Source organism: Halyomorpha halys, unplaced genomic scaffold, assembly GCF_000696795.3.
Source record: "Halyomorpha halys isolate HHAL.00 unplaced genomic scaffold, Hhal_1.1 Scaffold375.1, whole genome shotgun sequence".
Classification (NCBI taxonomy): Eukaryota; Metazoa; Arthropoda; class Insecta; order Hemiptera; family Pentatomidae; genus Halyomorpha; species Halyomorpha halys.
Window position 1 is genome coordinate 681,970 of NW_027105275.1, and position 15,715 is coordinate 697,684.

Below are 15,715 nucleotides of genomic sequence, written 5' to 3' on the forward strand. Positions count from 1 at the left end.
TGATATATATATATATATATATAAAGTTAATAAAAAATTAACCCCCTACCTACCCTTCAACATAACATTTCAAAATATATAAAACACAAAAAACAGAGGAAGGCGTAAATTTGTATTTTCCAACAGATATACAAATTTGTATTTTAGGATTTCTCTTGGTGTGAATAACGGATATCATCTTTGTTCCTGCCAAAAATACATTTTAAAAAAATATAACAAAGTGGTGTATGTATAATTGGAATCAGGTGAGTTTGACGCTCAGCTGTCTCCGATTGTCTATATTTTGATATCTCTTTTCTTTTTTTACTCCTTTATTTAATTATCAAATTCTTTCATCGTTCATATTTATAATTTTTTATTACTGCTGACGATGCAAAATGGTTAATTATTTAAAATAAACAAAATTAGATACTTTATAGGTAATATTTTGAAAATTCTGAATTCAAGCCCCGTTAAACTATATCCATGGGAATAATACAAAGCTGAAAATAATGCTCATTTGGTTATTTATTGATATACCGAATTTAATCAAAATCGTTACAGCCACTTTTGATATAATTAAAAAAATGTTTAAAATCGATAAAGTGATGAGTCGTTTTTTTCGAAAATGTTGCAATAATATTCGAGGTATTAAATTTGTGTTTTCAATTTCGTAAAACTTGTCGTCTTAGAGTTAGTATGTTCACACACCATTTTACGAGACTTAGTATTTTTAACCCAGAGGACCTCAAAACGTCAAAAAATCTAATTTGATATTTTATGAGATCCTAATTCTTCCCCTCTCTATATACTCCATATATAGGTAAATGAAAGTAAATACGTTTTACACCAGATGAAGATTTTTATGCTGTAAAATCGCTTCGTTGCACTGATATTATTTAAATGAATATTTATATAATAATATAATTATATAATATTTAGCATAATTATCTGCTAAACTCTAAAGCATTTGCAAATAAACAAATCTATCTATATTTCATAATTCTTTTACATATAAATATTGCATCGAATTTTAACCGATTATATGTAAGAGAACGTATAAAAAATCGGCAAATGATAAATTCTTAGAAAAATCTTTGTCTCTAATACTTCCAAAGCTATAAGACTAAACCAAGATGGAGATGATTAGCTTGGTAGTCAAGAACAACATACTACATTGTAGGAACTATTTATTAAATTTTGATCTTTTGTCATGTATAGCAATATTTCTTCAGGGCTGCAAAGATCAAGATACAGAGATTAAATGTGAATTATATGATAAATTGGATATCAGAGAAGAAGTATATTATCCAAGGATTGGTACAGAAAGTTTGCACAATTGTAACAATAATGGAATACGACTAACAAACTTTTCTATCTTGAAAAACCTAATAATCAAAAATACTACATTTAAACATAAGGATATTATATTATAAAATATAAATATACTCGGATATTACCGGATTCACAAACCCGAAATCAAATCAATCATGTCTTGGTACAACAAAGATGGCAAAATAGTTTAATTAACGAGAGATCTTATTACAGGGCAGAATGTGGGTCATATCATGGACTAGTAATTATGAAAATATGACAAAAACTTAATAAAAAGAAGAGAAATGAAAAATTTCCGGGCTGAAAATTTTAATCTGGAGAAATAAAAAATACCTTCAATTCAAAATCAAAAATAGATTTGAAGCCTTAGAATCTTTAGAGAAGAAAAGCAAAAATATAGAAGTTGCAGGTAGGAATCTGATGTATACGTCCAAGGGGTAGACCAAAATATAAATGGGAGGACTACATTAAGACTGATTTAGTAGATTTGGGCTTTCAATTCAATTCTCAGAAGTTAGAACAAATTCGTATTAGAATTTTATTGTGGATATTCTGTTGTCATTTTTTTAACATAAATTGAACATAATTCAATATTAATTCTTACAAATAAGATATTTTACTGTACTACTTTTTTTTTCTTGCTAATATTTTTACAATCTATAAATAATTTTTCAGCATATAAATGGGGGAAATATTTTTTAATGTCATTAATAATTTTATTATCATATGATTATCTAAAGATAAAGATATTTTTTTTTTTTATTGGAATAAGTATTTTCTATTTTCTCCTTAATTAAACCATACATACGTACATCAAAATTGAAAGTCAAAAGTAACCTTAAAAGTTTATGAAAATTAACAATTTTTTTCAACATCTACAGTGAATTTCCAAATAGAACTCAGACGTTATTTTTACATAACGAGTGACATTTACGAGCCCTATGCACCCCAATAAAAGTGGGAAAAAAGAAAATGGCAATTTATGAAGAGACTACAACCAACGACAAAACACATGTAACATATAATTAGTATCAAAAGAGGACTGACAATAGCACACCTTTCACAAACTAGTTTTAAGTTTAGTTATTCACTATTTTGATTAATAAGAAGCCATCAAACTTTTTATTATTGTTCCAAGTTCAGCATAATTCAACTAAATAAAGGTAAATAATCATTTGAAAGTTTAACCACCAAAGAAAATAACAACTATTTACATAACGTTCAAACAATAAAAATATAAATCCAACATAATGTCAACCTATACGTATTCAGTCAGTAAAAACAAAATGAGAGTGGATACCAGCTATGTAAAATATTTAAAATACACACACACAGCAATCATAAAATTCTTCAGTAACTTTACTTCTGAAGAATCCTATTAAGAGAAGAGCAATGTGATAATCAAATAAAGCACTGACTACTTGAAAAAATGCAATAAGTGATCAACACAACATTTAATCAATCATCATATAATTGTCTGTTGATAATTTTTTTTTTTTAAACTGCCAGCTAGAGTGAAGATGATCACTTAAATTGAGTAAAAAAAAAAAGGCTAAGCAGTACCTGATTATCTACTTATGTTCAGCTCAACTTTATGAGATAAGTCCATTGTACTACTCAATTGTCTAAATCAGCTAATCCATTGTTTATGAAAGTTGATAACTTTTCCCGACATTTACAATGAATCTCTTACTTGTTACTCCCCGTATGAAAAAGACCTTTTCTTGAATTTCTGAACTAGGAGACACTCAGATGTTATATGTTGATGAGCCCTCTGAACCGCAATAAAGGTTGGAGAAAAGAAAATGGCACATAGGGTAGGGACTACAATCAACAATATAACATATCTAAAATATAATTATTATCAAAGGAGTACTAACAATAGTACACTTATTACCAACTAGTATTAAGTCAATCATCATTTTAATTGATAACAAGATATCAAACTTTATAGCATTGTTCCAAGTTCAGAATAATTCAAAGAAATTATTAAATAACAATGATAAGTGATCATTTTGTATTTAAACCACCAAAATGTAATAGCTCTCCACTAATAGAACATGAATCCAACATAATGTCAAATTATACATACTCAGTCAGTGAAAAAAAAATAGAGAATATACTGGTTATGTGAAATATTTTAAATACACACACGCAAACAAAAATGATAAAATTCTTCAGGAACTTTGCGTCTGAAGAATTCTATCAGAAGAGGAGCAATATCATCAAATAAAAATTTACTCATAGTGATCAATTGTGCAACAAGTGATCACAGTGACATTTAAATAATAGAGCTCTTATCAATTCAATCAAAAAGTTAACTGAACACTACCCGTTGTTTAACTGGAAAATCATTCTGAAACTGATATATTCAATATATTACAGGTATTAACAACATTTTCCGTTTGAGATATCACTAGTAATTGACATAAATGTATCAATATTAAATTAATAACTCCAGCTGAGGAAAAACAAATGAACAACAAAATTTAAAAAACAAAAGTCTACTTACTTGTTTCATATAATAACATAACAAATAAGCCGCGTATATAATGAAAAGTAGAAAATAAGACTTACTTAAATCTATACTTCAAATAATGTCAATATCACAGTATGACAAATAATATAACAATAATCTTAAGTTTTTTTCCAACCGCCTAGAATCAACCTGAAAATACCTGATACTAAACATCGATTACTATAAGAGGTATAACACTGCCTAAGGAGTAACTTCCCACAGAATACTTCAAAATAAGGTTATGTTAGGGGTAGTATTATGCAGGTTGTGAATTTTTACAGAAACATCTTACGTCAATTTTAAGAGCCCCATACATGCTTCAACTTGACCAACCGCATTTATCTGGGTAGTCAAAACTAAATTAAGTAGAATAATTAACTAATAACAGTAATAAGAGCAGAAGTATGGATTAAACTAGACTGTAGAATTATATAATACGAGTAGGGCTGGAAGCAAAAAAAAAATTACTCTATGAACTATAATAATTAGAGTGTACATAAAGTTAGAGGAAAACTAAAAAAAAAGTTTGGTTAAAGAGTGGCTCCATAAACATCCAAAAATTTTAAACATGCTAGAAGTCAGGCCTTCTGGCAGCCCCTACAGCTCAATGGATTAAGGATATTATCATAAAATAAAAAGTGATAATTTGAATGTTGAAGAGACAAGTTGTTATCAAGGCCAGACATTTTGAAATCGAACATATAAACTAATGCAGGAACTTAAAGAGAGCTTGGTTGACAAATCGTAAAATGATTTGCTTACGATATATACTTTTTCCTTGCTCCCATTAAAGACAAAACGTAGTGAAGTGGAACTGTCGTCGGATCAAATTAATGCTTTGTTGCTATAGTGGCACATATATCAAAAAATATTCTGTTGATTAAACCGTAGACTGTGTACTTCTATGAGAGCCTAACTAGCTTTGGGGAAGTTTGTAGAACGACCCCAGTAGAAAAAGTAACACCCAGTCTAAAGTAATTATACTTTGAATACGACCAATTCATAATAAAATAACTTTTTTTTGTTAGATGTGCCACAATAAAAGCAAAGCAGCGATATGAAAACCATTTCTCTTAAGTTCATGTTATAAGAAATATCACAGTATTGCATGGGTTAAAATGTCAGTTATAATGAAATTGAAGTATTCCTTCAAAGGAATATGCTTTATCGACGATGTTTTGTTATAATTATTCTATAAACTTCTTTTTTGTGGTATCGAAATCCTTAATTACCATCGACTCCTGTCTTGGACTGAGGAAGAATGGAATTACTGACGTGATGAGAGTGGCCCATAACAATCCAGATGGGCAAATACACCATCTGGACTTAGGGAACAACTCTTCTCATCAGTAATTTCATTCCTCCTCAGTCCAAGTATGGACTCTAGTCCATTTCTGTCTCTGTCTACGGCGTTCTACAGCTTCAGGGGGTCTTTTGTAAGTCTACTTGAGCTAAGAGTTAAGCATCTCAGTCATCTTTGAACGATTAATATCCTCCGAATACTAATAACCAAGTTTCTGATATCAAAAGCTGTTGAATTGAATTGCTGAAGTATTTGCATTTTAATGAACGGTCCTCAATGAGATTGATTTATTTTGGGCGACCTATATTTGCTGTCCTTAAATCACACTCGGTCTTTTTGTAATTTTTATGACCTTGGGAATTGTAGTATAGCGAAAACTATTAACGCCGTTTGCCTAAATCATTGCGGAAGATGGGAACCATATTGAATAAAATTTTTAAAGACTTTTTTTTTTAGAGGGAGAATCGCCGCCGTTCATGGTGGTAAATTAACATGTGACTATTCTGATTGAAATACCGGTACAAAATAACTTAAAATCTCAGAAACTTCTATTAACGAGTGACGTAAGAAGAAATAAGTTCATTATTATTAATGTTGGAGCGTCATATCGTGAATTGCAATTACTTACGTTACAATACTCTAAGGTGTTTCAAAAACGGGTAGTTTAGTAATAATTAATAACCTTATTGTTCCTTGATGATAGCCCAGTCCTCTAATGTAACATATTTAATTGCTGTTATTTTTGTTGCATCTATCTTTTTAGTCGAATGAGTTGCTTGGTCCACTTTTTTATTGCCCAAGATTCCGCAGTGATCCAGAGAGGATATATATTCCAATTGCTGACAGTAGGCCAATTTAAGCCGAATGATCTAGTTTAACCAAATATATAAAAAAAAGGCAGCCAGCCAAAGTCGTCCTTAATTGGATTAAATAAAGCTCAAAAATTGATTTTTTAGTTTAATATCATTTTAATGCTCTGATCACGTTGACTAAATGTTTGCAGGTCCTGTGCAATGCAGTCGAAAGCGGTCGGGCTCATTGCTGATCGTACCAAATTTTCTATATTTGCAGTAAATTTAATTTTTTTCTAGCAAAGCTCCAATATTTATTTTATTATTATTTTTTTTTAATAAGCCTTACATAAAAAGGTCATGTTTTTTTGGTTCGGTCGTATCTGCCCGCATTCGAAAACATTAGTATTCGGATTTCTTTTAAGGTCGGCGGCTTAGCTATTTTCCACTGTTTTAAGAAATTAGTTTGGTACCAAAAAATATTATTTGAGCTTTATTTTCTGATGTATGCTGTCATTTATGATCCCAGAAAACCACATGAAAAATTGGGGAATTTTTGAACTTGATTCATTCCATCAAAACGAAGCTTTTTTTAGGATCACCGGTGTATTAAAAAAATCAGGAGAAGACCATTATCTCTTTAAAAAACTTTTGCAAACGGTTTAAGGAGTGGGAAAAGTACTCATTAATTTGATTTCTGTGAAATCAATTTCTGTGTTTTATCAATATTTATAAATATATGTTTCATAATAATTTTAAATGGATAGAGTGGGAAAGGTTTTAGCTTAAATAAAGTCGCTAGAATTTTCCAATTATTAAAATTTGACTAAAAATAGAGTAAATATTACTTTGAACCCACACAATATGTTTTTTTACAATTTAGTCCTGAATATGACATTTATTTACTTTTGATGATATAACCTTCTTCACCTGGTTATCTATCTTGGGTACAGTAAGCATCCCAGCTTTGTTGTATTGGTGGGAAGAAAGTTTTATTGATTTATTGTTTACTTGGTTAATTAATTTTCGAAAGTTTATTGAAATGGCTGATCAGGTAATATTTCTTTACTGATGTTTCAATTCAGGCACTTATATATTTTGACTAATTGCAATTTTTGTTTTTAAAATATTTTTAATAGGGACCACCTTGAAAATTGTTGTTATCCCATTGGTGCTAATTCCCCATTTTTATTCTTAGTAGCTCTGATTAATTCATAATAATATCTTTATAAATATAGTTGGAACAGGTATGAATAGTAGTAAGGCAAACAAGTATAATATAGTATATATTCGTTCATATATTATACTTAGTTTATGTTTACATTAAATTGAGTTTAAGTAGTTTAATTTTGGACATCAATAGACATCTGTATATCTAATATTTCCTTAGATATCAATTTATTTGATTAAATGCTAGAAGACTCCTTTCCTTGGCTGATAATAGCTGATGTATCTCTACCATTTATTACATAAATAAGGAGCATAATAACCTTAGGATAGGTGTATTTGAATAAAGTTGTGCTATTTTGTTTCTGTTTAATTTTTGAAGATTTTATTCTTGGTTGATAATCTTTTGAGGATCGACTAAAGGTCGCATAGATTTTGCTGTTTGCACTTCCAATATAAGTGTCTTCAGTACCTTGCTCAGTATGGACATCTCGTGCCTCAAGGAACTTCTTGAATTGTCGAATGAATGAATGCTTATTGTTATTATTTGCAAATAAATTGTTTTAGTGCACTATGGCTATCATATATTCTTCAAAGAAAATAGATTTAATCAGATTGATACCTCATCTCTTAACCCTTCGCAATGTTTAGTGTTTTTTTTTTAAATTTTAATGGAAAAATAACTTTCAAATATGACTGCTAAATTAGGATCATATTGTGATTAAAGATTTTGGGGTTACTTGAAGCTATTTCACCAAATTTAATATTATTATGTCAGAATGCCTTGTAAAGAAGCCAATGAAGCTTGTTAAATCAACTTTGAATTTGGTTTAACTATTTTAATTGAAGTTACTTAAATGTTTTTTGGACTTTTTAGTGACCTAAGTTCATTAATATTTCCTAAGCTTATTAAGTACATATATTTTTTTAATTCAGAATAAAAAAAAAAAATAGAAATAATAATAAAACATAATGATTAAAATAGTTGCTTTGTTTTTTCTTTGCTCCTAGAACCCATTCAAAGGAATGCTGGTACACTTGTCTAATATTTTTGGATGTAGAATAGTTTTATATAAGAAGATGGTCTGGGTTGCGGTCAAAAGTGAAACAAAAATAGTTTACAACTATTTATTTTTCAACGTTTTGCCCCACTTTGCAGGGCTTCATCAGGGCTGTCCAAATGAATAAGTTTCCTGTTCAACTTATTCATTTAGACAGCCCTGATGAAGCCCTGCAAAGTGGGGCGAAACGTTGGAAAATAAATAGTTGTAAACTGTTTTTGTTTCTCTTTTGACCGCAACCCTGACCATCTTCTTATATATCAATTTTTACGGTCAACTATATATGCATATATACAATGTAGAACAGTTTTAATTGGTGATTCCCTTGTTGTGCTCTCCTTTTTTCGTGTTGTGCTACTTAAGGCCACAAATGACAATTTTTTACTCTGATATTTTCAGAGAAATTTATAAAGTATAATGTATCTCAGGAACAGTTGGTGTATAGTATTAAATGAGGGATACAAAATAATAGGTTTTATTTTGTAAAAGTAAAAAAATGATATATGCACTGTTTACATTTGAATCAAATTTAAAACGTTTATGAATGTAATGGATTATCCATCAAAGACTTTTGTAATGACGTATTTTATCATTTTAACATTTTTAATTTTTTTTTTAATTTGTTTTTCTGTTTATTAAACCTATGGATATTACAAGAAATAATTGTTTATTGTTGAAACATAATAATTATTATTTTTTCAGACTGAGCGATCCTTTCAAAAACAACAAACAATATTTTTAAACCGCAAAAAGGGATTAGGTGTTAAAAAGAAAAACTCTTTGCGTTATATTCGTAATGTTGGCTTAGGTTTTAAGACACCAAGAGAGGTAGGAATTAAAGTTTTGCATTAGAATTTAAGTGCTTTTATGGATTTAATTTTATGAAGATTTTAGTGGATTATTGTTTACTGCATGGTTTTTCTTTTAGAGGTTTTTTATTTTTCTTTATTATTTTTTATTTATTTTTTACAATTTATTTTGTTAAATTATCAGTTTCTTTTTGAAATTGAATCACTGTTTTCCTTGATTTAATTTTTTTCTTTCTTTTTTTTCTTCAGTACAGGACTCCTTAAATTTTACAGGAACATAAGGTTATGAGTAATATGTGTATTTAGAGTTATTGTGTTCTATTATCTTATTATGGAAACTGTCATGATGACAAAAGTTGCCAGACATCTACTTTTTTTGAAAATTTAGTTTAAATTGTGAGTATTACCTTGATAATTCCTGTTTAAAACAAATAACCAGTTTATTTTTTTGATTGAAATTTAATTGTTGTGACGGATATGCGTATAGAATATGCATTCTAATAAATCAATAGGTTTCACAAATATATATACATATATATATATATATATATATATATATAATGTAATGGAGTGTTGGTTGTTTTTGACTAGAAGCTTCTTAGATACATGTTTAGATTGGTGCAATTTATAATTACTTTTTATTAGGGGTGAAAGGATTAAAAATTAAATTAATATAGCCTTGTGAGAGTAATTCACTTGCTACTTAAAGAAATAAGTAGCACTCCAGTTTGAAATCAAGTTGCTTTGAACTTTGTATGGCTTACTGCCTTTTATCTTATAAAACTATCAACTTGGGCTTTGATTGCATAGACACTTCCTCTGTAAAGGATCTATTGAGATTAAGATCTGTGTGCTTTGGATTTCATCTTGTTTGATAAAGTAAATTTCTTTGTATTTCATTGGTTTACAATTTACAATTATGTAAATAAAAAAAAAATTGTGGCAGTCATGGAACTGGTTGACAGAACTGAAACTTTTGGAAATGAATTAATGTATCAAATTTTTTTTAATAATGATAACATGTTCCCTGTTATAGCTCAAGACAGAAAATATCAGTTTCTGATTAGTTACAATAATTCCAAAAGACCAACCATTTCCTAAGTAAGTTCTTGCAGGAAAATGTTTTAGAATATAATAGTGGAGTATGAGGACAGCAGCTCACTCAATCGGACTGACAATGCTAGGATTGTTGAGCTTCTACTTTCCTATTTCAATATAATAAATCCCTTGCTAGAACTGACCAGTCTTTCCCCCCACCCCACCACTTCCGTTTCATCTCCCATCATGAAATTCATTTACTCCCATATTAATTTCTTTTTCTTGAGTTGTAGAATGTCTGTTAAGAAGTTTCACTTCAACAAATGATTTATTTCCTAATATTTTATAGATGGGATTTGTGTATATTGTGTAAGATATTCTGAAATATTAAAACCTATTATTTTTTAGGTTTGTATATTTAATTTTTTTTGTTATTACTGTTGGTTGATTTTAATTTAATAATTCAAAGGGGGGGAGGATTCTAAGTATTGGTTAAAATATAAAAATTAGAAATATATATTTGTTCGAAATTTTTTTTTTTTTAATTTTTATTAGTTTGCTGATTTGTTTACTACTTTTCTTTAATTATATCAATTAGGTACTATTCTATTATTCCTTGAGTTCATCTCTTTTCTACAGTATTTTACTTAACATTTGGAGGATTGCATGTGATTGGTTTTCAATATTTGACCAAGACACATTATCATTTATTTTTCTTTAGTTCATTTAATGGTTAATGTGCTAAATAATTTTCTTATTTTCGTTATTTATTTATAAATTTTATAATTTCCACCAGGCTATCGAAGGAACTTATATTGACAAAAAATGTCCATTTACTGGAAACATAAGTATCAGAGGAAGGATTCTTACAGGTGTTGTGAGAAAAATGAAAATGCAGAGAACTATAGTTATAAGAAGAGATTACCTTCACTATGTTAAAAAATACAATAGATTTGAAAAGAGACACAAAAATTTATCTGTTCATCTTTCTCCATGTTTCAGGTATATAACTATTTTTACTATTCTTTTTGACAATTTTAGTATGCAAACTATTGACAGTATTATCAAGCTTATATCTAGACTAGCCTGAAATTCATCACCTTTAGGAGTCTTTATTATTCTTCTAAGGACTTCTTAAAACTCTTTTAAGTTTAACTCGTTATATGTTTTCATTCTTATATCTTGTACCTTGAAAGTTATTTTCTCCTTCTGCTGGACTTGGATATTCTTCATTAACCCCTTTTAGTGGCATGTGAAAAAGAGATGCCTCTACAAAGATAACCGGCTGAATTTCACAATTTTACTAGGGTCTGGAAAAAGGCCCATAAAAATCAAACAAAAAACAATATTTACATAATTGGAAAATCAGTGTATTAGGAACGAAATAGAGAATAAAAAATGGCACTATTTTTTCTCTATTCATTGAAAATTATATAAATAACTAAGGTATAACTAATGATAATTAAGAAAATAAAAATTGAGTTCTCTCTTACAAAACGTATTTGCAGATACGAGAAATCATCTTTTCATCATAACTTTATATAGACCATTTAATACTAAGTATATACTTACGTATGTATTTAAATATATTTTGTAACAAAATAAATAATATTGCATAACAAAATAAAGATTAACTCTAAGGAACATGGTAAGTGCTAGTCAGATTATCTCTTCCGAAACAACATTTTTTTTAAATTGTTGAAAAACTATTTCTATTAATTCTCTCTTAATGATATTAGATCGTTTCTAACATGTAATAATAATAATAATAATCTATATTTATCCTGGGACTGATCTCTTTAGAATAATATTACAAGTGTAAGAATAAGGCCTTAGAACATATTACAAATCGTAAGGTGACTTCTAATAAGAAAGAAAAAAAAAAAATGAAAAGGAATCAAATACAAGTAAACTAAAAATAATAAACAAAAAGATAAAATTACTGTTATTATAAGATAAATAGATAAACCAACATAAAAGGTAATGAAAAAAAAAAAAATAAAATAAATCCTCTAACATATAATAAAATCGGGTGACAGAGCAATTAATTAGCCATTTTAATTTTGCCTCGAGATCTCCAAAGAAACATTCCTGTAAACCACGCAACAATATTCAAAGTGGGGGATAATTAAGGAAGTAACCATTAGCCTATGGGTTTCAAAAGGAAGTAGATAACGAAAGTAATTAAAACGTTTTAGGGTGAAGAAGGTACAACGGGAAATATTGGAGACGTGGTTTTTCCAGGAGAGAGTTTGGTCAGCGGTGATACCAAGGTTTTTGGTGGATGGCTGGAATTTTATTGGTATGTTGTTTAGAAACAAAGTTTGAATATAAGGAATGGTTTTCAGGAGGCAATTGGATCCTATTATGATTGCCTCAGTCTTCTCTGCATTCAACTTAAGCTTTCTATCCTCTGCCCAGTGACTAATTCGATTCAAGTCTTGCAGTTCCTCATGACAACTAATAGGTCAGAAGTTGGGAAGGACAGGTAAATTTGGAAAGTGTGTACGTATAGATGTATAGGTAGTATGTATGGTATTGAGAATGTTGTATAAGGAAGGGAAGGTTATTGATGTAGATAGCGGAAAGGTTAGGGGATAGCAATGAACCCTGAGGTACACTACAGGTAAAGGGTCTTGTCATTGATGGAGGTTTATCTGAAACTACTACATACTGGGAATGATCGGAAAGGAAGTATTGAAACCAGCGCAAAGCACTATTGCATAGAAGAAGATTTCCTAGTTTGATAAGAAGGATATTATGGTCAACTGTGTCAAATGCTTTGGAGAAATCTAGAAGGATGAGGATTGTTAGGTTTTGGTGTTCAATTTAGTTGTTGTGGGTTATTTTTAGGAGAGTGGATTGTGTTGAATATCCTGGTTGAAAGCTGGATTGGAGAGGATTAATGAGGGAACGTTCTTCTAGGAAGTTGGAGAGTTGATTTTGAGCAAGGCATTCTTGGGGTTTTGAAAGGTTACTGAGGAGAGAATTAAGGCAGAAATCATTAGGTGAAGGATTTGGGATTTTATTTAATGGTCTAACTAAAGTGGTTTTCCAAAGAGAAGGAAATATGGCCTTTTGTAGGGAAAAATTATAGATATGATGAAGTATGGGATTAAGGACTGGGAGACAGGATTTAATCAGTTTAACAGGAATGTTGTCCGTTCCATAATCGCTAGTATGGGATCTTAGAATGGTGGTCAGTAGTTCATCGTAGGATACGTGAGAAAAAAATAAATTTTGAAATTGAAGGTGTTATTTGGAATATCAGGAATAAGTGATGGACCAGCAGCATGGAACATGAAATAGTTGTTGAGATTGTCTGGCATTATTGGCGATTACTTGGATTTGGAATCGGGAGCTTTGGAGTGGATGTGGGGAATTATGAATGTGAAGGGATTTAGCACGTCAAACTGCTAATTGCGTTGCATTACGGAGTTGTTTAAAATGTAAATAATCTGTAGATAGGCGAGTCCGACAAAATTTGCGTCTAGCTGCTCCCTTTATTTTATCATTTCCTATACTTTCAGAGTAAGCCAAGGCGTGGTTGGACGGCGTAAGGTTTGGGTTTCGAGAGCAGTATTTATGTCTTATGGACTGCAGATGTGAAGTGAGGGTGCAAACCATAGGGTTGATGTAATTATAGGAGTATATATTGTCCCACTGGTTGGAATCAAATTCATAGGAAAGGAGGTCCAAATTACGGTATGATATTATTTTATGAGTAAAAGATTTGACTGGCAGGTTGTACGATATTTGAATCAGATCGTGAGATGAGAGAAAGGGAACGGGGTGCTGGGAAGAGGAAAGGATTTTTACTGAAGAGTCACAGATGAAAAGGTTTAACCAGGTGTCAGATGAATGTGGAGCGGGTATTATACATACAAGGTGTGGGTGCATATATGTTGTTCTTTGCACTTTTCACCAAAAAACAAACTAAAAGGGTTAAGGAGTGTCTTAAATTATAGAGCTAATTGTTACAGTATGCATTTATTTTTCAGAGGAGTGCCATTTTCATTTTTGCAACATTAAAGCTGAGGTTTGAAGGGTACCTTCCCCTTATTTATCTTCTAGTGGGAAATCTTGCTTTCTTGTTGAGTGTTTGTCAGTCTTGTTGATTGTTTTAAAATTATTGTTTCTGTGCTGTATTATTTAGTTATTTTATTTTTGGTAATGTGTTGATCTCTTTGTGTAAGAAGTTAGATAGTTCCCTAAAAATATTACATGGATAAATCTTATGATATCGACAGACTAGTTAGAAAAAAAACTCCTTTATTAAGACTTTTTACAATTTTCCAATACTTTATATAGCTGACTCATAGTTAATCCATTAAAGAGTTGTGTGAAAATTCAATTTTTGTGTTTTCAATTCTGAGTTTGTTTCTTGATTCTCGAAAACCGTGTGTTTGACAGTAAAACATTGATGGTTTGTCATAATTTACTGTTGCTTTGTTGCTGAAGTGTTAAAAATTTATATATGGCTTGTTTTCGTTACGTTCCTTAAAAATATTTCAAAAAAATTGTTTGTCCTTATTATCCAGTGGCCTCCTAATTGAGTGGAGTATGATGTGTTCTTATTTGGATTTATTATTTCCCAGTTGACTTTACAACTGATATCTATTATTTAAATTTTGATATTTCTTTTGCTGTTTTCATCACTACTAAATTAAAGTGAAACTAGTCAGATAGTATAGAACTTCAAATTTTTACTTTTTTAGATTCTTTTGAGCATTTTGCTTAAAGTGGTGCCTAAAACTAAGTTGAAATTTATAATATTTCACAAGATCGTGTGTTTTTAATATATTTCACTAGATCATCTGTTTCATAATATATTTCAGTAGATCGTGTGTTTTATAATATATTTATATATAAGAAGATGGTCAGGGTTGCGGTCAAAGGAGAAACAAAAATAGTTTACAACTATTTATTTTCCTGTATAGGAAGATGGTCAGGGTTGCGGTCAAAGGAGAAACAAAAATAGTTTACAACTATTTATTTTGTCGACGTTTCACCCCACTTTGCAGGACTTCATCAGGGCTAAAAAGATACAAAATGATACAATGAAAAGAATAAAAATACAAAGATAAGATACAATGATAAGAATAAAAAGTAACAATGGCAAGAGTAAAATTTTTTTATAAAAATACGTAAAATACAGGAGATGTACATAAAACAAAAACAATACGATACAAACAATTCAATGTTTATACAATAAAAAAAAATAGAGATTAAATAAACGTCATGAAAGAATAATTATAAATAAAAAATAAATAAATAATAATAATGATATGAAATGATAATAAATGAGCAAAGAACATTTCAGGACAACCTACCTGTTCAAAGCAAACAGATGAACAGAAAGAAACAATGAAGCGGAAGCATGGAGGAGTGGGGAGGAGGTAGCCAAACAGCCATTTAACGGCTTTATTTCAATTTCAAATACGTCGCGTATACAGGAAGTAGTGATAAAGATATGACGAAAAATGAAAAATCATAAGAGAAGAATACAAAAATATGATAATAATAAGAACTATAATAACTAAGTAAAATTAGAATGACACATATCGTTACTAATAATACGAGATTATACTGAAGAAAATAAAACAATATAGGATATAATAACAATGATTGTAAAAGAAGTAACAAATAATAAGTAAAAGTAAATAAAGAGAAGTATAAAAAAAAAAAATAAAATAAAAATATAAATTACAAAG

General features: G+C 29.6%; 2 protein-coding genes across 3 annotated transcripts in view; one reads left to right on the forward strand and one right to left on the reverse strand.

Annotated features, from left to right (window-relative positions):
* Positions 1-4,032, reverse strand: part of msps (msps cytoskeleton-associated protein 5) — a 108,567-nt gene extending 104,535 nt beyond the window's left edge. The window contains exon 1 of the mRNA XM_067050231.1: positions 3,892-4,032. The gene's annotated coding sequence lies outside the window, so the exon portion shown is untranslated. The remainder of the gene's footprint in view (positions 1-3,891) is intronic.
* Positions 4,033-6,844: 2,812 nt separating this feature from the next.
* LOC106681937 (small ribosomal subunit protein uS17) overlaps positions 6,845-15,715 on the forward strand; it is a 26,486-nt gene continuing 17,615 nt past the window's right edge. For both annotated transcript variants that reach the window (XM_014422533.3, XM_014422534.3), the window contains exons 1-3: positions 6,845-6,980; positions 8,857-8,982; positions 10,798-11,003. In XM_014422533.3, the coding sequence (XP_014278019.1) occupies positions 6,969-6,980; positions 8,857-8,982; positions 10,798-11,003 (344 nt within the window). In that variant the 5' untranslated portion in view covers positions 6,845-6,968. The remainder of the gene's footprint in view (positions 6,981-8,856; positions 8,983-10,797; positions 11,004-15,715) is intronic.